The following is a 25,169-nucleotide window of genomic DNA, read 5'->3' on the forward strand; positions in this document are numbered from 1 at the left end:
CAAAGTGCAAAAAAAATCATGCATAATATGCATAAAATCTGAGGTACCTGTTGCATTAGATATTTGTTAGGAATCTATACCACTTTTTGTAATCTGTGCGTGAATAGATTCACAATTTGTTTTGTTTTTAATTATTTCCAGCTTCTATTAACATTGATTTATATCAAGTTCTATTTGGATTCAAGTGACTTTTTCAGTCTTGCCCATTTGAGTTTGGAGCAATAGTGGATTACCTGCCTAGTTTCTGTTCTATACAAATACTTGGAAATTGAATGCCCAGTTAGGCCCTCACTTGTTCTCAACTGGCACTTAACTTTGTTCTTCAAGCAGATGTAGCTTCTGTTCTTCAAGCAGATGTAGCTTCTATTTGAAGCTTAACTGATGTATGCATTAGTTTCTTGCAGGGAAAACTAATGCACAACTGAGCTGCAATCCTCATTTTAGATGAGCTGCATTTGATTTGTTATTCTGACTGTGGTTCTTAAGACTCACTCAGAAGTGTTAAGGTTGTGGGTTCGAGCTCCACTGCAAGACTGGAGCACACAATCTAAACTGACATTCCAATGAGGTATTGAGAAAATGGCGCATTGTGTGTTCTTTTGAGTTGTCTGTGCCACTGGTTTAGCTGGATATTAAAGATCCCATGGTTCTATTCAAAGAAGGGCAGAGTATTCTCCTGATGTCCAGAATAATGAAGCAGGAGAAAGATTGGGTTGGAGTGGAATAAGGAGCTGATCACGATAGTGATGCACATTAGACTGGAATTTAATAGATTTTGTTTGGTTTTTTTCCCTTCCTGTTTCCCATGTTTGAGGCAATAATCTCAAAATCCAGGGCTCCCATAAGGATAGGAGTGCACTTAAAATTCAAGTTTGTTTTTTCTTTATATAGTGCCTTCCTCATCCTCTGGATGTCCCGAAGCACTTCACAGCCGGTGAATTACTTTCGCTGTATTTTTTTTGTAGACAGATGTGGCAGCCAATTTGTGCACAGCAAGGTCCCACAGACAGAAAATCAGATAAACGACCACTTAATCGGTTTTTGCAGTGTTGGCTGAGCGATGAATATTGGGACGGGTGAGATCACTCAGCTCCTAATAGTGCTCTAGATCTTTTGTATCCCTGAACAGCAAGATGGTTAACATTTCATCTGAATGACACCACCTCCAACTATGTAGCACTCCTTTGGTACTGAAGTGTCAGCCTAGGTACTATGCTCAAACCCTGGAATGGGACTTTAAATCACAACCATCTGACTCTGAAACTGTTGATGTAACTTCAAAAAAATTTGAGTATAGTTATTTGAGATAAATATTAACACTATAAATTGGACTTGTTAGATATAATTCTACCTTCAAACAGACTACTTTGAGCATGATTTTCTAATTAGTTAATTTTCTAAAAATCTGGTATTACTATTTTTTTTCTTAAAAACACTTAAAATTGGAATTACCTATAATTTCTAGGAAATGTAGAAGTTTGGCAAATGGCAGAAGCCATAGTTAAATATACCTTTTTACATGTGATGCCAAACAAGAGTTGTCAGTAGCTTTCACCATGTTCTTAAATTTGGGAGATTGGTATTTTAAGGTACAATTTGGGTTTGTGACCTGTGTATTACAGTATATATGTAAGCATCATTTTACGATTCAGGAATTTATCTATAGTTATGCAATTAGCTCCCTAATTTCAAAAAAACTCTTCATCTGTACAGCAAAAGGATTTGGTTTCCAGACTAGTTTCACATTGTGATCAGGCTTAAAGTGCAATTTTTAAAAGGCTTGTATGTGGCAACTTTAAGAAGATGCTTTAATGTGATTCCTTTACACTGCTATGCACGAAGCTAATCTTATTTTGCCTGTTTTCTCTAAATTGCCTTTGAAGTATATGTATATTTATGAAAGGTTCAACTTTTTGGTGCCTTGGTTACTTTGTTTTTATTTAAATATCCTGTATGACTTGATGCTTAATGAAGTTAAAGATATGTAAGCGCTGAAGCAGCTCGTATGCCACATGTCATACTGGATTTGTTAGTAAATTGCACTGCCATTTTGGTGGTCTTAAGAGCATGCCTGTAGAATTTTTATCTTCGCTGCTATCTCCAACAATAGCCCACTAAGTTGCACTGGCTTCTATATATGCTGTCTATAGTGCTATATTTTTTTCCAGCACTTAAAACAATGTCCTAAGGATCCACTTGAACATTAATGCACGGTGTTTATCTCTGCAAATAACCTATTTTGTTCCGGCCTTCTCTGCAGCTGCTCTGCTAAGTTCATCTATGCACACTATTTGTATACTCTTAACGAAATGCATTTAAGTATGTGGTGTCTAACTTTTTAATTTATTCTGCATAGCCCGACGTTTGCAGCTCAGTCCCTGGGAAAGCAGCATTGTCACTCGCCTTCTGACACCTACTCACTCATTCTTAGCTAGGAGCAGAAGTACTGCTGCCTTGTATGGGAATGGACAGGATGCAGGTAATTCTCCATATTACAATTTTATAACGTTCTCAATTATGCAGGTCTAATAACTACTTATACCTTGACAGTCTGGTGAAAGCTACTAAATGTACAAAGATAAGAAAAATGAATACTGCGAGGGAAAGATCATGTATTTTTACCTGGATACTTAGTACTTATTTTCCAAGTCCCAGTGCAGAGGATAGCTGTGATCAGATTGCAGCAGTGTAATTGTGACGGTTCATTTTTGTTTTATGTTTATCAGGGGTTTTCACTTGGAATCTGAAGCAAGTTAAACAGTACTGTGTAGCTCTTGACTAGGTCTACAGCAAGCAAACCAAAGAATCATTTAAATTGATTGTTTGGCATTGTAAACCAGCTGATCAAAGTATCACTCAGAAGTAATTACGCAGAATGGAAAGAGTGCAAATTAGGGTATTTCCAGTTTGGTTCACTAGAATCCCTGGTTGGAAAGTAATGAATTAAATCAGTATGGCTTCACTGCTTGTTTAGCTCTGTTGATTGTGCAGTGGTTTGAGAAAGAAATGGTAATGATTAGGGTTCACTGAGCTGGGAAATCACAGGCCCACCGTGCTTGATCTTCCATCGATTAATTTAAACAATGGGAAAATTAAACATTGCAGGCCTGCGATTTCCTGGCCAGCACTCCCTATGAGCGCTGTTCTATGCTAGGAGCACCCAACTATGGAATCAGTCCTTTAATTTCATCCATTCCCTTTTTTAATGGAAGTTGCTGTACTATTGAACAGAATGCATTGAATGGCACGTATGCTCAATAGAAACTTTCTCACAGGTTATCCGACTGGTGCAAGTATTCTTGTTGTGAATAACTTAGATCTGTACACAGTGCATGGAGTGGAGCGCATGATGTGATTTAAAACTTTTCATGAATATGTGCAGACCTTGCCCTGTGAAATTTTCCTTGATTTGAATATTATCAGTAGTACAGTTTTTTTAAAAATAATGCTGCTTTGAATGTATCTTGTGTATTACTGAGCCATTCAAGTAGGTCCCAAATCCACTGGGCTGTGCATTTAACTGATCTCAGGGCAGTAGTAGGGACATTAAATTTGATTAGTGTCCTAGGACTAAAAAAAAGGCAACAACAAAAAAAAAATCATCCAGTGTGCCCGGTCCTGTTGACAGTCTGGTAATGTTGCTGGAAAGTCAATCTGTGTCCACATTAGGACAGGCTCAATTGTGATTTTCCCATTGTCAAATAGCCAGTTGTCACTCACTGTCTACATACAAGAAGAATGGCCCCTTAGTTAAGGAATGGGAAGCTACCAGCACGGGATACTTGCTCTATCATAAGTGACTGCATTTAGCAGAGAAGGAAATGAAGATCATTGGGGAAAGCAATTTCCACAATGCATCCTTCTAGTGCCTTGAATGAATGACTTCTTCATTCCTCCTTCCTGGTAACTGTGTAGTTGGTACATATTTGTTCATCAGCTGTTTTCAAATATTGCAACAATACTGTTGTTTTGACAGCATGTATTTTCTGTACATTGTGTACGTCTTAATAGTCGAGTTCTGCTCGGGTGGGGGGGAGGAAAGGTGAAATTAGAACGGAGGGAGGGATCAGCCTTGTTTTATCTAGTGCAAAGTTCCATTTCTAAATTCCTTTTGATTCTGCTTTTTAAATTGATTGCTGACTAATACATCCCTGAGACTGTTGGAACTACTTCTGAAATATTAGTAAAAGAATAAAGTATAGTGGGATTTAAATTCAAAACCAGTTCTAAAGGTTAATACTCCAGTGTAAAAATAAAAACCACGATAGCTGAAAATCTGAAACTAAAGTTGGAAATGTGTAGCTGTGCAATAAGCATCTGAAAGAGAAAAGACAATTTATATTGAAAATTTGAGATTCTTTTTCTTGTCAGCTAAATAAAACATCCCAGCCAGCATACATCCAATTTACAAACTTGTATAAATGTCATGTTAAAGCAGTTTATAAACCCACAACTACAAAATTATCCAGCTATTAAATTTACTGCCCCGCCAATAAGATGTTTTGCTTTATTAAAATCAGGGTCTCCACACTAATTTTGAAGTATGGCAGTGATGCATGCTATGCTGACTGCTTGAGCTGTGTATGTTGCAAGCCATGTTTTGAACAAAAGTGTAAATTTTATAGTGAAATGAAGTAACTTTAACAGTGTTTCATCTGGAATGTTGCACTTCTGTTTTGAAGTTTGTTTTAATTGCATGCAGTAATGTTATTTTATTGCTCTCTATTGGAAGTGCTGATCTTTTCTAATAAAATCTGTTCTCGTTCTTTCCTCTTAATACACTGTGCTACTAGTTTGCAGTGTCTGCTTTCTTTGTTCGCAATCAGTGTCCTGACAGCTGAGTGGCTGCAATGTAAAAAGAACAATTACAGTACTTAAATGTGTTTCAGCCAATCAGCTGTTTGTAATCTGTGATTTAGTCACGATTGACAAATGTGTGTGTGTTTTTCGATGTTTGATTTATAGCTGCATTGTAATACCAAAACCATTGCTGTTTGCTGGAGACTGTGGTAGTTTGGGAGAGTTATTTCTTGGAGCGATGGTCCCATCCATACCCGTATTTTTGGTAAATTGTTATGGACATAGTCGCTACTATGGCTGAATCCGAGCATACAAATTAGATTTTCTATGTAGGAAAAATGTGCACACTCAGTCATTATACTATAATGTGTTTGACTGCATAGATTTCTTGATCATTGGCAAAAAGTACTGATGAAATAATTTTGATCGGGATGTTTTAATTGTAGTTTCCAATTTGTTTGGTGTAAGGATCTTTAACTTGCCTCTTTTTAATATTACTGCTTGTTTCAGTTGAAAACTAAAACCACCTTTTCAATTGGGTCCTTTGCATAATGCATTTACATTCTTGTGCCCCTACGAGACGGGCAGAAATGGTTTTGGTAGCTCTTTTTGCATTCCTTTCAAGCTAACACTTGCTGTCTTTTCTCCTCTTCCTTGCATTCTTCTTCCACTCCTTTCGTCCACTTCTCATAATACTGCAGTTATCCCAATTTGTCCTCGTTCAGTATCTGCCAGCTCTATTACCCCACCAACCTGTAAGAATCTTCACAATAGGATGTCTGACTGGCCAAGGTTCATAGTTGCCACACATGATGCCAGTGGACGCAGGAGAACAGCTCATCTTGCAAAGGTAAGCAGTTGTATTGCAATAACAAGTGTAGTGCACAAAAAATAATAGTGAATGACAACATTGTTTTCAGTTTTTGTTTTACACTTGTGTATGCTTGTTTAATTATAACACTTTGCGGGAAAACATTTCTGTATGAAAAAAATTAGATCAAATTTTAAAAATTAATTCATGGGATGTGGGCGTCGCTGCCCTTGAACTGAGTGGCTTGCTAGGCCATTTCAGAGGGCAGTTAAGACTCAAACACGTCGCTGTGGGTCTGGAGTCACATACAGGCCAGACTGGGTAAGGAGGGCAGGTTTCCTTCTCTGAAGGACAATTAGTGAACCAGATGGGTTTTTACAACAATCTGGTGGTTTCTTGGTCACCATTACTGATTCTAGTTTTTATTCCAGATTTTATTTAATTAACTGAATTTAAATTCCCCAGCTGCCGTGGCAGGGTTTGAACTCATTACTCTGGATTATTTGTCCAGGCCTCTGGATTACTAGTCCACTATGGATTACTAGTCCACTACATAACCACTATGCTACCGTACCCTTTTTTATCCTGAAAGTACAATTTTTAAAGTTTTGAAATTTGCAATGGAGTATTCAGCATTCAGAATCAAATGGGTTTTAAACATATCAATACATGCCGTGCGAGGTGATCAGATGTGTGCCCAGCATCCAAATAAATTAAAAATGCCATATGTTTTTTCCCCATTTCCTAAAATTATTAAAGGGAACTCCTCTGGTCAGTGTTCTGAACCACGGACTGCTCTATAGTAGAGGAATTTGTTTAGCACCTAGAGTACTGCGTACAGTTTTGGTCCCCTTATTTACAGAAGGATATACTTGCATTGGAGGCGGTTCAGAGAAGGTTCACTAAATTGATTCCAGGTATGGAAGGTTTTCTTATGAGGAAAGATTGAGCAGGTTGGGTCTATACTCATTGGAGTTTAGAAGAATGAGAAGAGATCTTATTGAAACATACAAGATTCAGAGGGGGCTTGACAGGGTAAATGCTGAGAGGATGTTATCCCTCGTTGGGGAATCTGGAACTAGGGGGCATAGTCTCAGAATAAGTGGTCACCCATTTAAGACAGAGATGAGGAGCAATTTCTTCTGAGGGTTGTGAACCTTTGGAATTCTTTGACTCAGCCTCCACCGTTCTTTGGGGCAATGAATATATTCAAGGCTGAGTTAGACAAATTTTTGATCAACAAGGGAGTCAAAGGATATGAGGAACAGGCGGGAAAGTGGAGTTGAGGCCACAATCAGATCAGCCATGAGCTCTTTGAACGGCAGTGCAGGCTCGAAGGGCTAAATGGCCTACTCCTGTTCCTATTTCTCATGTTCTTATGCTTCTCTGTTTATCCCAGGGAATATTTCAGAAATAACGCCACATAATCGAACAATATTTTGGCTCAAACAAAATAACACATTTATTACATGCTAACTGCTATTCTATACTATGCTAAATTTGCTATGTATGCTGCAAACTCCTTAGGCTCAATTTTACCGGGAAATTGCAGGCGAGTTGGGGGACGGGCGAGCTCCGAAAATCGCGGAAATCCCGTTTGGGTTTAGAAGCCGGCTCCAACCCTCGGACTTGAGTTCCCCACGGACGAACCTGTGTGCGCGTGGCCGTCCCGCCGGCAATTAAAGCCGGCAGGGTGACAGTTAAAGAGACAAATGTACCTCATTGAGGTACTTAAGGCACTTTATTTGTGACAGCTTACGTGGTTATAACGATTTTTAACTTACCTGGGCGGCTTGCCCACCGCCTCTGATTCACGCCTGGTGAAACCAGGGAAGAGTCAGATCAGGAAAAAAGAAACAAAATAAAGTACATCAAAAACTATTGCAGGAAATCAAAACACAAAATCAACCTACCTTTCCACCCTGCTCCGATGTCTCTCCCTCCGATCTCCCCCTCTTCGCGTCCCCACCCCCCGCCCCGATCTCCTGTTGCAGCTCTGCCGGCAGCCAGCCTGTCAATCAGGCTTGCTGCCGGGCGTGAAACCCGGAGAGCACATTAATTATCATTAATCACCATGCAATCGCATCAGAAACAGTATTTTTTTAATGCGTTTTTGCAACACGCACCTTCATTTCCACCCCGCCTCGGTGCCAACCCCGCCACCTTTTCAAAATTGAGCTCCTTATTTCAGCATCACCACCAAACAGTTGCTGTTGCAGTATCACACTTCCACCACTAGATGGACCTTCAGCATCACTAATGTAGTGCGGGAAATTTGCTTTGTTCAATTTTTTTGAGTAATGCTACGGGAAATCCACTAATACAAACTCAGTTTTATGCTCTATTAAAATTTGGTATGACGTATGCTGCTAACTGGAAGATCGAAGGAGTTGATCAAGGCCATTTCTTAGCAGGCAGGAGATCCATTCTCTCAAGTAATTTGAACCAGTGAGGCTACTCAAGGTTATGCCAGGCACACGTATCCAAAGTTGGGTCTCTGGTTTGTTTTTAAGTTGCTCTAAAGGGTGTGATATGGAAATATGAGCCTTCCTGCCTCTATTTTTTCTTTTAATCCTACAGTTTCTATTCAAACAGATGGCTCCCATCATTGTTGACTGACTGTCCAGGCAGCTCGTTGTGGGTCAGTTTTGACCTCTATTTTATGAAAGGCACTTTTTTTTTACAGCTAAGTAAATGGCATCTGATCGCAACTTGTGTCCTATTAATTAGATCCAATGATTGTGAGATGTTAACCTAGACAGCATCACATGGACTGGTTATAACGGGACATATGAGTTTAAAAAATGGCTATTAAGATAGTCAAGTCGAGAGATTGATTTGTTGCATTGTAAACTAGATGGAGTTACTAAATATCTAATCATATAGATTTCATTGTGTTTGAGAAAGATCACGATTAAGGAAATTGGACTTTTTATTCAATTGTCCTTGGGATGTGGTTGATGTGGGCAAGGCCACATTTATTGTTTATCAGTGGTTGTCCTGAAAAGGTGGAGATGAAATAGAGGAGCCTTTGAGATGAACTAATTGAAGTTTTTGAGATTATTATGGAGAATTGACTAGGTTGATTCAGGGAAATAGTTCATTATGGTGAAGGATTTAAGTATCGTTGAGATACATAGAATTTACAGTACAGAAACAGGCCATTCGGCCCAACTCGTCTGTTGTTTATGGCTCCACATGAGCCGCCTCCTCCCTCCCTACTTCATCTAACCCTATCCGCATAACCTTCTATTCCTTTCTCCCTCGTATTTACCTAGCTGCCCCTTAAATGCATGTTTCGGAAATGACAGCTTCACTTGTCTGTTTTCTCCCCCCGCCCCTTAAGGCATACCATATTTCTCAGCTGTGACTATAGAAACAGGATGCTTCAATCCTATTGGCTGACCATCATGTTGTACTGTGCACCATACAGTTCACATTGGAACCACTGACCTAGGGTGACTGGACCTCACCAGATCTTTTCTGCCCTTGCCCGGGGAAGGTACCAAATGTAACACGCGGGGCACCTTTTCCCAAGCACGTGGTCAGCGACCCTCTGCGGTGCTCTAACCTGCCGACAGTGGAACCCACGACCTGTAAATCGCGTTACTTTTTTCTATGGTGTCAGCCGTGGCTCAGTTGGTAGTGCTCTCGCTTTGACGTCAGAAGGTCGTGGGTTCAAGCCCATGTACAAGTTTTAAAAATTATGAAAGGAAGACTGGTGCACTTCATCACGGAAAGGGAAAGCCAGTAAATTAGTTTAGCCCCAGAAGTGCAGTCTTGTGAAGCCAGTCTTGGCAGGTCCTAGCAGTTAAGTTAGATCTCCTCCCCCCACCACCCCATATGAGAAACCATGCTTTGGACGCAAGTGATTGGTTTCACCCTGTGTACAAACTACTTGCACATGGGTTGAAGATACAATCAGATGCAATTGTGGAGAGAAAAGGGATTGAGCGTTACAATGAGAAGTCAGCCTTGGGTTGTAGATGGGCTTGATCTATCAAACATATTTGGCTAATGGACTTGTGCTACTATGAAATATTTTTTCCTAAATTAGTTGGGGCTGGATTTGAAACAAATGGACAGTGTGCTAATTCAATCTGCCACCCAGGTGCCCCCTTGGATGCATCATGTAAAAGCTTTTTTTCTGCCTATAATTTTGCAGTGTCTAAACTGGGATTTTTGAATTTCAAAATTTGATGGTTCTTCAATAAATCAAGGTGACGGACTCAATGTTTGAAATGTGTGATTATTGGTGAAGGCAGTTGTACAGCTGTGACCCAAAAATCTTTAAAGGATGAAAGTATTCAAGATTTGATGGTAGTCATTAGCTGAAATATTGTAGCAGTACAGAAAGTGTCTGGATTTAGAGGTTTGTTATACTTGTTCTGATGCCAATATCCTTTTTTCTTTTGAACCTTATCATGCTGGTGGTAAAACTTTTAAAAATATTTTTGACTTGTCCTAGATTGACAAAAAGGAAAAAGAGAAAGAAAATGAAAGGGAGAAGAATGCAGTTGTAGCTCTTGCTGCAAATGCAACAGTAAATAAGTCAAATTCTCCTTTGAATGTTAAGAACAAGTCACCAATGCCACCCACAGTCCGGTAAGGGGCACTGCCTGTTTATCTTATTTGATCAACTTCATTGTACAAAAGTGCAAAATGCCAAAATTTACATTGTTGTGCAAATGTTAATTAAAATGGGGAACTTATAAAGAAAGTAGATAAATCAATTTTAATTATGGTTAACTGTTACTAAGGGTTTTGAATTAACTGACTTCCCCTTGTTTTAACTGTATTGCACTGCTCAGTTTTAATTATTTTGTTTTGTAATAGATCATCAGTGAAAACGTCAGCTTCTGCAGTGAATGCAAAACTGCTTAGTTCACCACCTGGCTCAGCAAAGAATTCATCAATCCAGCGGCCACCATCTCCTGGAAATGTCCGTCCAGTCAAAAATTCTGAGTGTGAGAAAAAGGACCAAGAGAAAGAGAGCCTGAAAACTGAAGAGAATACAGATAAACAGCTACCTGTATCACCACCTACATTAGCAGTTAAACAGCCTACGTCTGTTGAAGAGTCTGCTACAAAACCGGAGTATAAAGGTATGGGTTACTGAGAAGGAATCTATCCATAATGTATCTTTTAAGTAAAAATAAGTATCTGCACTGTGATGTTATAAGATGCATTGAGGTATATAAATACTGATTGATCAGTTCAGGTAGTGCATTGAGTTAACTAATATACAAAGACCATTGACGTTAACTGCTCCCTTTCCACAAACATTACTCCTTCCTCCCCTTCCCCTCAAACCTATCATTTCCCTTTTTTGTAAAAAAAAAAGCACTGGACTTGTGTTGTCTCCAGCTACTGGGTCATCTCCAATTTCCCTTCCTCTCCAAAGCATGCCGCCCAATTCCAGACAACTCCCCCTACCCGCACTCCGTTTCCACTCTGACCACAACACCAAGACCGCGCTGGTCAAAATCACCAACATCCTTTGTGACTGACCATACCACAAAAAAAAGCAAGCAAGTAAGATACAGTGACTGCACCTAGTAATTTCCATTTTGTTTAGAGTATTACTTTTAAAACCAACTACAATGCAAGTACAATTTGATTTTAAGAGTGCCTATTGACATTCTAAAATCTTTCGTTGATTTAAATTCTGGCAGTAAATCAGTGAATATTTAGTAGGATATTTTTCAAAATGTGTTGCAAGCATCTTTTTCTGTAATTATTTTGGAAACATTGTGTCAACCAAAAGTGCTAGAATTTTTTTTATTAACAAATTGAGTCTGGAAATCCACAGGGGAGGGTCTGTAAATGGCATGATACACCTGCCTGGGACCTCTGCAGCTGATGACCTAGAGGAGGTCCCTTCATTATCATGGCTCAGGTGGGAACCCATCGGAGATTCCCACCTTTTCTCCCCCTACCTTACCCTTCATACCCAAAACCTGGAAACATCTTCAGAATTTTCCTATCAGCCCGCTTTTGTTAAGTGGCTAAAAAATTCTTACGGCTTACTTTTCTTTTGGGGGTGTTCCAGGCCACTCTCCTGGACCTGCTCGGCAATCCCCACCTATGCCAGTGAAGCTGATACAACCTGCTTTTATTGGGCATTCTGGCCACCAAAGATCTACCCAGTCCTCTGAGATCTTGGGCATGGGAACTCTCAGCAATGGGATTCCCTGCCCTAGTCCCTTCCCCTCCTAATGGATGTTTGGGGAGTGTTCTACCCACTCAACAATTGCCAAAGGAGGCTCCCCGTGCTAGGCTGGAACCTAGCATATCCGGGTCCCATCCTAATTTCCAGCCTATTTGGCACATTCCCATCAGAGCTGTGGCTGGAAGGGCAATAGATTTTTGGATGTTATCTTGGAGAGAAAACTTTGAGAGAGATTTTAGTGGGGTTTCCCAATAGATTTCTTGTGTAAACACCCTGGCTCTAATTTTCCTAACAGGTTTTAGCATAGTTTGGAAAAGGACAAAGACACAGCAGGAGTTAAAGTTTTCAATTGGGGAAAGGCCAATTTTACTAAACTGAGAAGTGATTTAGCAGAAGCAAACTGGAAACAGTTACTTGAAGATAAATCAGTGTCAGAGCAGTGGGAGACATTCAAAGGGGTGATGGTTCTTAATGAATACTTTGCATCTGTCTTCACAAAGGAGAGGGATGATACAGGGATTGAAGTTGAGGAGGAGTGTGAAATATTGGATGGGATAAACATTGTGAGAGAGGAAGTATTAAGGGGATTAGCATCTTTGAAAGTGGATAAATCACCAGGGCCGGATGAAGTGTATCCCAAGAAACCGGGCAGGAAATAGTGGAGGCTTTAACAATCATTTTCCAAACGTCACTGGATACAGGCATAGTGCCGGAGGATTGCTAACGTTGTGCTGTTGTTTAAAAAGGGAGCGAAGGATAGACCAAATAATTACAGGCCAGTCAGCCTAACCTCGGTGGTGGGCAAATTATTGGAATCAATTCTGAGGGACAGGATAAACTGTCACTTAGAAAGGCACGGACAAATCAAGGACAGTCAACACGGATTTGTTAAGGGGAGGTCGTGTCTGACGAACTTGATTGAATTTTTCGAAGCGGTGACGAGGAGGATTGATGAGGGTAGCGCAATTGATGTAGTCTACATGGATTTTAGCAAGGCTTTTGACAAGGTCTCACATGGCAGATTGGTCAAAAAATTAAAGGCCCATGGGATCCAAGGGAATGTGGCAAATTGGCTCAGTGGCAGGAAGCAAAGGATAATGGTTGGGTATTTTTGCGACTGGAAGGATGTTTCCAGTGGGGTGCCGCAGGGCTCGGTGCTAGGTCCTTTGCTTTTTATGGTATACATTAACAATTTGGACTTAAACGCAGGGGGCATGATTAAGAAATTTGCGGATGACACAAAGATAGGCCGTGTGTTTGATAGTGAGGAGGAAAGCTGTAGACTGCAGGAAGATATCAGTGGACTGGTCAGATGGGCGGAAGAGTGGCAAATGGAGTTCAATCCGGAGAAGTGTGAAGTAATGCATTTGGGGAGAGCAAACAAGGCAAGGGAATACACAATAAATGGGAGGATACTGAAAGGTGTAGAGGAAGTGAGGGACCTTGGAGTGCATATCTACAGATCCTTGAAGGTAGCAGGACAGGTAGATAAGGTTGTTAAAAAGGCACATGGAATGCCTCAGCTAATAGAATATAAAAGCAGGGGTGTTATGCTGGAACTGTATAAAACACTAGTTAGGCCACAGCTTGAGTACTGAGCACAGTTCTGGTCACCACATTACAGGAAGGATGTAATTGCACTAGAGAGGGTGCAGAGGAGATTTAGGAGGATGTTGCCAGGACTGGAGAACTTTAGCTGTGATAGAATGTATTGGCTGGGGTTGTTTTCCTTGGAACAGAGGAGGCTGAGGGGTAATTTGATTGAGGTGTACAAAATGATGAGGGGCACAAAATGATGAGGGGCCTAGACAGAGTGGATAGGAAGGACCTATTTCCCTTAGCGGAGGGGTCAATAACCAGGGGGCATAGATTTAGTGATTGGTAGAAGGATTAGAGTGGAAATGAGGAAAAATGTTTTTACCCATAGGGTGGTGGGGGTCTGGAACTCACTGCCTGAGAGGGTGGTAGAGGCAGAAACCCTCAACTCATTTTTTTAAAAAAATACCTGGATGTGCACCTGAAGAGCTGTGACCTGCAGGGCTACAGACCAAATGCGGGAAAGTGGGATTAGGCTGGGTGGCTCGTTTCTCAGCCGGCGTGGACACGATGGGCCGAATGGCCTCCTTCTGTGCCGTAAATTTGCGATGATTCTACAACCAATTTCGCCGTGAATTGACACTTTTTCACTTGCTGTGCCACACTGAGTAGTCATAACCCAGGGCTAACCGACAATCCTTTTACTGTAATACTGTGCACTGGGATGTGCATAGGATTCCTACTGTAATGCCAAAGACACAAAATTTTCATATGATTCATTTCATACAACCTAAAACTGTTGATATTCATTTACACTAGATTTATATGAGCAAAGGCCCAAGTATAAATTTATAATATAACTAGAATGATTAAGGTTCCAGTCTCTGAGCCTTCTGTTAAATTTTTGTAATGGCGGACTCTTATTGTAATATACAAGCAGCTGCTTAAATTCACTGCATCCGACCATATATTGTCCCTATGACATACTGTGTTTTAAGTGTTTAATTTCTTTGTAAAAGATAGTTTTGGTATCTTGCATATAGTATCTGGCACATGCAATCATCAGACTGACTGACAATATTTCACTAGATTAAAATACAACAGTACAGGAAGTAAGCTGTGGACTGCTGAAATGGGATCCTTTAAATGTATAACGGCATAACTTGCAGAGTGGCTGCTGCGAAGTTGACTCCTTGCAAATTTTATTAGCATTTTAAGCAAAAAGAGCCTGCATCTTGATCTCGAATTCTTTGCCTCAAATAAAGTCTTTGAACAGCCATTTGTTTTCAATAAAATGTGTGGAATTCATTTTGGAACTGTTGCCACAATTTCTGAACAATGTATACAAATCTAACAGGACAAAATCAAGTCCTCCTAAAAATGATTTTGATTCCGATTTATCAACACTTATTTAGCCTCATATATTGATCAGGATTCAGTTTGATTTGGGCATTTTTTGGAAGGGAACAAACCTGCAGAGTAGTCTCGAGTGGTGTACTTGGTTAGAATGCTGTCCTTTAATCTCTGACACTTTGGTTTGAATCCAGGTTAGACTGGTGGAATTGAAGTTTTCCCTTTGCCTGCTATCAGTTGCCTAATTGAAGCAATTCTGGGAAAGTCTTAACCAGGTTTATGGGAAAGATTTCCTAGCTTAAAAACTACCCATAAGTTGCTACTAAATTACCAGTCTCATTGAGAGCTTTGAGCCCTGGCTTGCTCAGGATTTAAAGAAAATATATATTTTTGGATGATGTGGTAAATTACAGTACTCCTTCCAGAGATGTGCCGAGCAACTAATGGTTGGTAACTCAATGCGAGGATAATCTTGCAAGCATAATGGGATCAATTGTTGTCTTTAGCACTTCTGGTGCATAGATATGATCAGGAATTCAGGCCACCCTGCCCTCTGCATAATTTTTTCTCCTTTTTAATCAATGGGAAATCATGGGGTGTATGCCTGAATGATTTTTGAAAAAGATTTGTCCACTATTTGCATTTAAATGGTACATCTAAATTCCAATATTTATATTTCGATTTGCATAGAAACTGTTCCAGTCATACTGTCTGCTACTCCTAGTAAGATCACAGCAGGTACCACTGATGCAGCAGAAGCTACAAGACTTCTGACTGAGAAGCGACGAATAGCTCGGGAACAGAGGGATCGGGAAGAAGAAGAAAGAAGAGAACAAGAGGAGAGAGAAAGGTACGTCATTATTTTGATGTAAATTAGAGGTGTTGCTATCTTGAAAGTCAATAATTCACACCAAATGTAGGGTCTGTGTTATGGAGAAATCCAACCTGCAATATTGCACTTGGGAACTTGGTGCTTGCCCCTTTTTACAATGCATGCTGGGTAGAGTTATCTTCCCACTGATGAGTTTGTCTTGGAGATGTTGTATAAATCTCAATATTCCTTTGCATTACACTTTTTAAATTAAAATATTTAAAGGAATAGACTAGGTAAAGTTGAATAGCAGTTTAGGAGAATAAAGATTGTGGGTGGGGGGGGGGGGGGGGTGGAGAAATTGACCAGTACCTTACCAAGAAAAGATATATCATTCTGTGCCAATCACATTGCCTCAGCTGATTCCCAATTTCCTGGCTCGAAAAGACCCATCAGATTACCTATCTGAGTGCCGTGAGCTGGGATCAGCATTCTCCAATTGTGCTGCAATTATTGAATTAAAAAATAATTAGTATCAGTGGGATATGAGCCACTTACTTTAAGTTTTTTAAATAGCACTGTCAAAACTACCATTTCCTGACCATCATAATAGCAGTCAGCTTTGTCTGAGTCCTCTGAATGCACTTTTTTCTTGAAATGGTTGGTCCCAAAACAGATTCTTTTATGACTGATGCAAATAACAATCACGACTCTTGAGGAAGGCATTCTAAACATTCTTTTGGGACCCATTGTTTCTGGGGAAGTACTTTGATGAAAAATTTGATATAATGCTCAATGACCACAGTGAGTCTTTGAAACTTGTCATTATGGTGACCCATTACTACTTTCACTGGAAGGAGGGGGAGGGGGGGAAGCTTTCAGCTGCAACATTACGCAGCACAAAGTTGTGCTATTGCAATTATATTAAAAGATCAGGAAACGTTAAAAAAAAAAGAGAAATAACCATAGCATGGAAAATGCAGCAGGTGAGTTATCACCTGAAAGAACAGTCATTGGATGGGAGTCTTCATCAAAATGGATAAAAATTAAAAAATTGCACCTGAATGTTCAATCAGGGAGTAGGTCTTAACCATAATAGGCCAGATTTAGATGGAGTGGGGCAATTTAATTTTTAGGATTTTTTTTGCTCACAGTTGTTGGAAGTACGAGCTGATAACAGGGCATCTGGGACCTTAGTGAACAACGGTACAAACAGTCTATCTCCTTAAGCAATGAGATTAAAGGATTGAGAAATAGAAAGACTGAGGGTGAATTAGTGTCAAATCCAGTACAGAAAGAAATAGAGAGGAAAAAAAAGACTAAGGAAAAGTAAGAACAATTTCAATTTGACATTTTTATAATCTAAAACAATTCACAACCTTAAGCAATGAGACTCCACACTTTTTATAATTCTTTATACTTTCTGTAAAGAGAGATTGATTGGCAGTCATTAACAGTGGTGACGTTGTTAAAAGTATACTTGTGCTGATAATCTCACCACAGAAAGTCTAGTAATTAACGGGCATTTAATGTGCAAATGCAGCAACTTCATGAAAAGGACTAGGCAGGTAGAGCAGGAGTCCCCTGGGGCCATCTCCCTCTCAAACAGATATACCACTTTGGATACTGTTGGGGGAGATGGCTCATCAGGGGAAAGCAGCAAGAGCCAAGTTCGTGGCACCACGGGTGGCTCTGCTGCACAGGAGGAGAGGAAGAGGAGTGGCAGGGCTATCGTGATAGGGGATTCAATTGTAAGGGGAACAGATAGGCATTTCTGAGGCCGCAAACGTGACTCCAGGATGGTATGTTGCCTCCCTGGTGCTAGGGTCAGCATGTCATGGAGCGACTGCAGGGCATTCTGGAGGGGGAGGGTGAACAGCTAGTAGTCGTGGTCCATATCTGTACCAATGACATAGGTTTTTAAAAAAAAAGGGATGGGGTCCTGCAAGGTGAATTTAAGGAGTTAGGAGATAAATTTAAAAAGCAGGATCTCAAAGATAGTGATCTCAGGATTACTACCAGTGCCACGTGCTAGTGAGTATAGGAACAGGAGAATAGACAGGATGATTGCGTGGCTGCAGGGATGGTGTAGGAGGGAGGGATTTAGATTCCTAGGACATTGAAACCGGTTCTGGGGAAGGTGGGACCTGTACAAGCGGGATGGGTTACACCCGAGCAGGACCGGGACCATTGTCCTCGCGGGGGTGTTTGCTAGTGCTGTTGGGGAAGGTTTAAACTAGATTGGGAACCTGAGCGGGAAGTCAGAAGGGAGTAAAGTTGAGAGCGGAAGACCCAGGGGAAATTTACAATACAAATAGTACAAACAGTTGTTCAAGAACAAGTGAAAGGGAAAAGCGTAGAGCAGCATAAAGAAAATGTACTTTAGGCACTATAGATAAAGTGAAAACTAGAAGGTGTAAGGCGATTAACCCAGCATCAAATCTGAAGGTCAGGCTAGGGAGTGTGGCCCAACTAAGAGTTCTATATACAAATGCACAGAATATAAGGAATAAATTAAATGAACTACAGGTTCAAATTCAAATTGGAGGGTATGACACGTTAGCTATTACGGAGACATGGCTGCAGGATGGTCAGGATTGGGAACTAAATATACCGGGTTATAAGGTCTACAGGAGAGATTGGGAAAATGGAAGAGGGGCAGGAGTAGCCTTGGTGATTAGAGATGAAATCACTTCAATGATAAAGGGGGATATAATGAGAGGTAAGCAGCCAACAGAGACCTTATGGGTTGAATTGAGAAATAAGAAAGGATCTAAGACTATAGTTGGAGCTGTGTATAGGACCCCTGGCAGCAGCTCTGAAGTGCTAGATTGTATAAATGCAGAGATTAGACAAACGTGTAAGAAAGGCATAATGGTCTTAATGGGGGACTTTAACCTTCACATAGATTGGGAAAAGCAGACTAGCAACTGTCAGAAAGGTAGTGAATTTCTTGTGTGTCCGGGATAGGTTTCTACAGCAGTATGTCCTAGAGGCAACAAGGGGGCAAGCCATACTAGATTTAGTAATGAGTAATGAACCAGATTTAGTTAACAGCTTAACTATGCGCAAACATCTATCCAGTCGTGATCATAACATGATCGAGTTCAATGTAGTGTTTGAAAGGGAAAAAAGTGAATCAGCTGCTAAGATTCTAGACTTGGGTACGGCCAACTTCAATGGGATGAGACAGAGACTATCCACAGTAAACTGGGCAAATCTGTTAATGGGTAAAACGACTGATCAGTGGGAAATGTTTAAAGAAACTTTTAACGTGATACAGAATTGGTTTGTACCCCTGAGGGGCAAGAACTCTACTTGCCAAAAAAAACAGCCATGGACAACTAAAGAGGTAAGCGACAGTATAAGACATAAGGAAAGGGCATACAAAAAGGCAAAAAATGGCACAGATCCTGGCAAATGGGAAAGATACAAAGATAACAAAGGGTCACAAAATAGATAATAAGAGCTACAAAAAGAGAGTATGAAAAGAAACTTGCAAGGGATATCAAAACTAATACGAAGAACTTTTATAGTTGTATTAGGAAAAAGAGGGTGGTCAGGAGCAGTGTTGGCCCCTTAAAAACAAAGTGGGGATATTGTCGTTGACAATGGGGAAATGGCGGACATGTTGAACAATTACTTTGCCTCAGTATTTACAGTAGAAAAAGAGGATAGCATGCCAGAAATCCCAAGAAAAGTAATATTGAATCGGGGACAGGGACTCAATAAAATTAACATAAGTAAAACAACAGTAATGAAGAAAATAATTGCACTAAAGAGTGACAAATCCCCAGAACTAGATGGTTTCCCTGGTTAGGCCGCACCTGGAGTACTGTGAGCAGTTCTGGGCACCGCACCTTCGGAAGGACATGTTGGCCTTGGAGGGAGTGCAGCATAGGTTTACTAGAATGATACCTGGACTTCAAGGAGAGATTACACAAATTGGGGTTGTATTCTCTAGAGTTTCGAAGGTTATGGGGTGATCTGATCAAAGTTTATAAGATATTAAGGGGAACAGATAGGGTGAATAGAGAGAAACTATTTCCACTGGTTGGGGATTCTCGGAGTAGGGGGCACAGTCTAAAAATTAGAGCCAGACCTTTCAGGAGTGAGATTAGACAACATTTCTACACACAAAGGGTGGTAGAAGTTTGGAACACACTTCTGCAATCGGCAATTGATACTAGCTCAATTGCTAAATTTAAATCTGAGATAGATAGCTTTTTGGCAACCAAAGGTATTAAGGGATATGGGCCAAAGGCAGGTATATGGAGTTAGATCACAGATCAGCCGTGATCTTATCAAATGGTGGAGCAGCCACGAGGGGCTGAATAGCCTACTTCTGTTCCTATGTTCCTAAAATCATGGAAGTTAAGCATGAGATGTCGTTTTCGCAAAGCAAATGACACAAATTGGCCAGCAACTGGTGATTCTCAATTCACGGGGTATCTCTTCCTTGCTACAACTTGCTAGCCGATTTGTGCATTAATAACTGCGTGCGTCGTTCAGGCACTGTTGTTTTTTCAACAAAATCTGGCCCATTAGCTTTGGTGGTACTTGGTTGTGATTAGTGTTCATCTTTAAAGGGAAAGTAATGCTTTAATTCTGCAGGATCGGCTGCAAGAGTTGGAGCTATTTTCTTTAGCAAGCTTGGAGGGGATATGGTTGAGTTTTGTAAAAAGGTAATGAGATTAGATTCTCTCCAGGTGCATTGGTTATTTTGACATGCGTGTCAAATCCTCAGGCAAAGAGAAAGGTTAGATATTGGGAAGCATTTCCTTTCATAGCCATCGTCCTCTGGGGTTACCGAAGCATACAGAGTATGCATTTCCTACAGCTATTTAAAAGCGAATTGGACAGGCTTCCAAGCAGTTGAAGTTAGATTATGGGTTAGCTGGAATTAGAAAGATTTATGGGATACTTGAGTCCCCTGGAACTTTGCTTGATTACCTTAGGATTTGGAGAGCAATTTTCCAGAGCTTTTTCAAAATTGGCCTTGGGAGTTTTACCATCTCTCGAGATTGCAGCGTTGAGGGGGTGGGTCACTGGTCACTGGTGTACCTGGCTACACCACGTTTGGATGGAGTGGGTTGCTGAGCCAGTTGTCATTTCCCACTTTTTTATAGTATTTTTGTATGCACTATGCATGTTCAGCATTTTGTTTTTATTTCCAGCGTTCATAGTTTTTAAAAAATTAAATGCACGCCAAGTCAGTCAACATTTGAAAGAGAAATGTAGGCTACCAAGCTTTGGGTGGGAACCTTACTTAGAATGAAAGCATCCTTCTTTGAAAATGATCATCTTCTAAAGAACACACATACATCCAAAGTGATACACTTTTGTTTTGCACATGTATGAACAAAATGTTTATGGATTCTGTTAAATTTAGGCAAATGAAAGAAGAAATGCTACGCCGAAAATCTGAAGAGAAAGCTCGTCGTGAAGAGGAAGCTCAGAGACTTGAGAAGGAAAGGAGTCTTCAAGAAGAACAGCAAAAACTTGAAGAGGAGCGACAACTTCTGGAGGAAAAAGCTCAGAAAGAGAGATATGAAATTGAACGCTTACAAAAGCAGGTGAGTGTAATTTATTACTTCTGTATATAACTGTGTGCTTTTTTTTTGAAGTTCACGAATTGGTTTAGTTTAATTACATTTACCTCTTACAAAGAGAAGTAAGTACAATTAATATTTTAATGTTGACTATCATTAAATTGCTGATACTGAGGTCTTGCTACAGTGGCAGCGAGGCCACTGCTCCTCCACCTTGTTTGTGCAAGCGGTGAAATTAGTTGGCCTTGCACTATAAGACAAGATCATCATATTTAAATGTTAGTGCGACATATTACTTGAGAGTACAGAAGGGCAAGAGGATGCTGTTTCAGATTGCAGAAGCTGCTGCTGCTCTCAAAGCTGTCCTGAAAATGAAAAAGGGGGCAGCAACACCTCTCCTCCCAATGTGACAAAGGGGAAGGACTGGGAGATACTACTTTGAACATATCTGCACCACACACCATTGAGTGCATTAAAAAATTAGGATCTCGATCTTTATGTTGAATTTTCTTTTGTTTTGGGATAAAGTTGTGTAAGATGAAGTAGACATCTGTAATGTAGTACTCCTCCAATCAATCAGGCACCTACACCTTTATTAAAGGATGCAGGTGGTTTGCTCCACCTTGACTGTTGGCTACAAGCGCCTCATTATGTCATTCTTCAGGTCTTGCCCTTGTGGTTCACTGTGGGTAACCAGCGTGACTGCAGTGTCTTTGGTTTCCCCCTCCCCCCAACCCAACCCTGCCCAGGTGGTTTTCTTTTCTCTTCAAACAATTGTACCACAGCTTGGCATAAAATGAATCCTGGCAGCTATCAGTGTAATGGGCATTGATGTGTATGAGTCTGTACCTATGTTCACAGACAAGTTACGCATTCATGTAGTAGAAGCCCTTTCTGTTCATGAAGTGTGCATGGGCCTGCTTGGCTGCATACATGCTATCATAATACCCTGCACTGGGGGAATCGAGCCATTGGGTAAAAGCACAGAGCTCTCTTGTGTTGCTGTCTGTTTTCCATAGGGAAATAGATCAATGGAGAGTCCTGGGCAGACCAAGCATCTGTGACCTGTGTGATGCAACTGTGTGTTGCAGGTTGGGAGATTTGGCAGATATTTCCTGGTGTTGCGGGAAGGAACCAATCGTGAAAAAGTTAAAGACTGCAGTCACCTTGATGGCTACTGGCAACCATTCTCATCATTCAGTATACAGGTCTTGCTGCAGGACTGTACAAAGTTCAGTCATGGCATTTGTGGGTAATAGTAATCTCCCCATGTACATTTCTTACACATCCAAGTATGATTTTGGTCCTGTTACCACAGTTGGCAGTGCATGGATAAATCTTAATTGATGATCTAAAGTGCAAACACATCTGTCTAGCATATCTCCCATGATGCTCCTTCCCTCTCCCAGTAAATTGAAAGGTATGACCTGAGGGGTGTTCATTGCTCCTATGGAAGCAATGCAGAATAACCGTTCCCTAGGGAAATGGGTACAGATAGCCAGTTAGTTACTGCTTTAAGGAGCTTTCAGTAACTTTCTTGCCCTAAAAACAGCAGTGACACAAAGAAAGATCTAATAAAACTGCTGCAGACAACATCCAAAAAAACCCAGTAAGCCTCAACAATGAAAGCACATGCAAGAGGTTTCCTGTTATATAGCCACTGAGCATCTGGAGCACTATTCAGGTGCTCTGAATACAATATAGGTCACCAGTTACGATTATTGGCTTAGTACACAGAGGAGACGAATCAATTCTCTCTTAATTCTCAATTCGCTTTATTAACGTTATTAGATCATGTACATACCGCTTATACGTCTGGTTAGATATCAGCATGCAGTTTACAGCAGGTTATACAGTTTTATACTCAAACTAGGATTTAAACGCACACCCACTAGGTTTCTCTGACTAACACTCCGAGTGGTCACAGAACAGATAGGATATTATATTACCCGGAAAGGAGAGCTGACGCTGGCCAGGCGTTCCGTTCTCTCTCTCTTGACGTCGTCTCTACGTCCCTGACGTAGGGTCTCCCACTTTCGCGATGGTTAGTCTCCGGAATTTCGCACGCAAACTGGCACCAAGCCTACAATTCTCCAGTTTTAACTCCAAGTATGTCTTTGAATGATGCTGTCTTTGTCATGCTGTCTTGTCATGTTGGCTTGAAGTTCTTCGAGTGGTCGGTGTCATCCCCTGATTGGCTCTGTTCCAAGGGGTTAGGTAGCATCCCCTCATTACTTCTTTTCTAAATAAGGACTGTTGTCTCATCACAGCTTCTTTATCCCTTTAGAAGCGGAACTAATTCAAACCGGTTCCGGCCAGCTCAGACCAGTGACTGAACTCCAGGTCACTTCAGTTCAAAAGTCAGTGTCTTTGTTAGCAATTCGAAATAAACTCAGTCGTTTTCTGCAGCCCCTGGCCAACAAGACCCTTGAGTTCTGCCAAAAGGTCTTCGACCTGAAAGGTTAACTCTGTTTCTTTCTCCACAGATGCTGCCTGACTTGCTCAGTATTTCCAGCATTTTCTGTTTTTATTTCAGTTTTCCAGTATCTGCAGTAATTTGCTTTTGATAGGTCTAGACCTCGTTGATACACTTTCAATGAGCTGAGGACATAACTGGTATGCAGGTATTTCTGGAACATATTGCACATAGGGTGCTAAGCTGGCTTCAGCACTCCATAATGAGAGTAGCAGGTGCTCAATGCACAGTAACACTGGGTGCCAAAGATCACTTTATTGGCCCTCTGATTTTTTTATTCCTAGTAGAAATTGTCAATTACGTGCAGGGTGCAGTCCCTTGTCACTACAAAACCAAATTGCGTATTGGGAAATTTTAGTCTGAGATTATGTAAAATGGGGAAATTTATACCATCTATTAGAATATGAAAGCAATTTTACGGCTGGAGAATTAATGCCGAAAGCCTAATTGAGCTTGTGCTTATTTAACACAATAGTCCCAATCTGTTAGCTTTCTTATGCGTTCAAAAGATTCTGCTGCATTCATGGAAACATGACCCTATCTGGTGACCCTCAAGTAGTTTTTAATGTGTTTAACAATGTCTACCATATGCTGGTTTTGTAACCAAAGTTGTATGAAGTATTGTCAAGGACATCAGTATTATTGCTGAGAAAGATGTTTGTCGCACTTAGCTGGCAATGCAGTTGAAATCTCGCTACTTCACCTGCATCCTCCGTATGTTGTAGAAGTATAATCTATCTTAAGTTCTGGGCAGTGTGCTCTGAGTGTGCATAAAAATTGCTGCATGACATTTCAAATAGGAAGTGGTGCACATTGCTCCCTATTTGTATAACATCCAAGACCTGCTCTGGTTAATTATTGACTGGTTAAAGTTTATTTGTTCCTCCTGTTGCCAGTTTGAGGTGGTACTTCTACAGAAGTAACTTAGATTGGTTATTTAGGCTGTCCAGGTTTTGGTTTCTTTTCAAGTTCATTCTGTTTGCTTCATTTAATCCTATCAACATTAACCTTCTATTCCTTTCTCCCTCGTACTTATCTTGCTTCCCCTTAAATGCATCTATGCTATTCACCTCAATCACTCCATGCGATAGCCACTTTGAGCAAAGAAGATTCTCTTGAATTGCTTATTGGATTTATTAGTGACTATCTTATATTTATGGCCCCTAGTTTTGGACTCCCCCAAAGTGGAAACATCTTCTCTACATCTACCCTAGCGAACCCCTTCATAATTTTAAAGACCTCTATCAGGTCACCTCAGTCTTTTTTCTAGCAGAAAGATACCCAGCCCGTTCAGTCTTTCCTGATAGTTGTATCCACTCAGTTCTGGTTTCATCCTTCTGAATATTTTTTTCATTTTCTCCAGTGCTTCTAAATCCTTTTTCTAATATGGAGACCAGAACTGTGCACAGTACTCCATGTGTGGTCTAACCAAGGCTCTATACAAGTTTGACATAACTTCTCTCCTTTTGAATTCTATTGCTCCAGAAATGAACCCCAGTGCTTTGTTTGCAAGTTTTATGGCTTTGCTAACCTGTGTTGCTACTTTTAATGATATGTGAATCTGCGCCCCTGGATCCCTTTGCACCTCTACCCCATTTAGACTTTTATTTTCCAAGGAGTATGTGGCCTCCTTATTCCTCCTCTCAAAATGCACTAGC

The 25,169-nt window shown here is 40.6% G+C and overlaps 1 protein-coding gene across 4 annotated transcripts in view; it reads left to right on the forward strand.

The window, feature by feature from the left end:
* The window catches only part of map7b (microtubule-associated protein 7b), a 103,885-nt gene that overhangs the window by 64,160 nt on the left and 14,556 nt on the right, over positions 1-25,169 (forward strand). For 3 of the 4 annotated variants that reach the window (XM_067984806.1, XM_067984804.1, XM_067984807.1), the window contains 6 exons: positions 2,357-2,479; positions 5,502-5,650; positions 10,080-10,216; positions 10,448-10,716; positions 15,363-15,522; positions 20,876-21,059. In XM_067984806.1, coding sequence (XP_067840907.1) covers positions 2,357-2,479; positions 5,502-5,650; positions 10,080-10,216; positions 10,448-10,716; positions 15,363-15,522; positions 20,876-21,059 — 1,022 coding nt within the window. The remainder of the gene's footprint in view (positions 1-2,356; positions 2,480-5,501; positions 5,651-10,079; positions 10,217-10,447; positions 10,717-15,362; positions 15,523-20,875; positions 21,060-25,169) is intronic. The other variant, XM_067984805.1, reaches the window with a different exon arrangement.

The sequence above is a fragment of the Heptranchias perlo genome, chromosome 5 (assembly GCF_035084215.1).
Source record: "Heptranchias perlo isolate sHepPer1 chromosome 5, sHepPer1.hap1, whole genome shotgun sequence".
NCBI lineage: Eukaryota > Metazoa > Chordata > Chondrichthyes > Hexanchiformes > Hexanchidae > Heptranchias > Heptranchias perlo.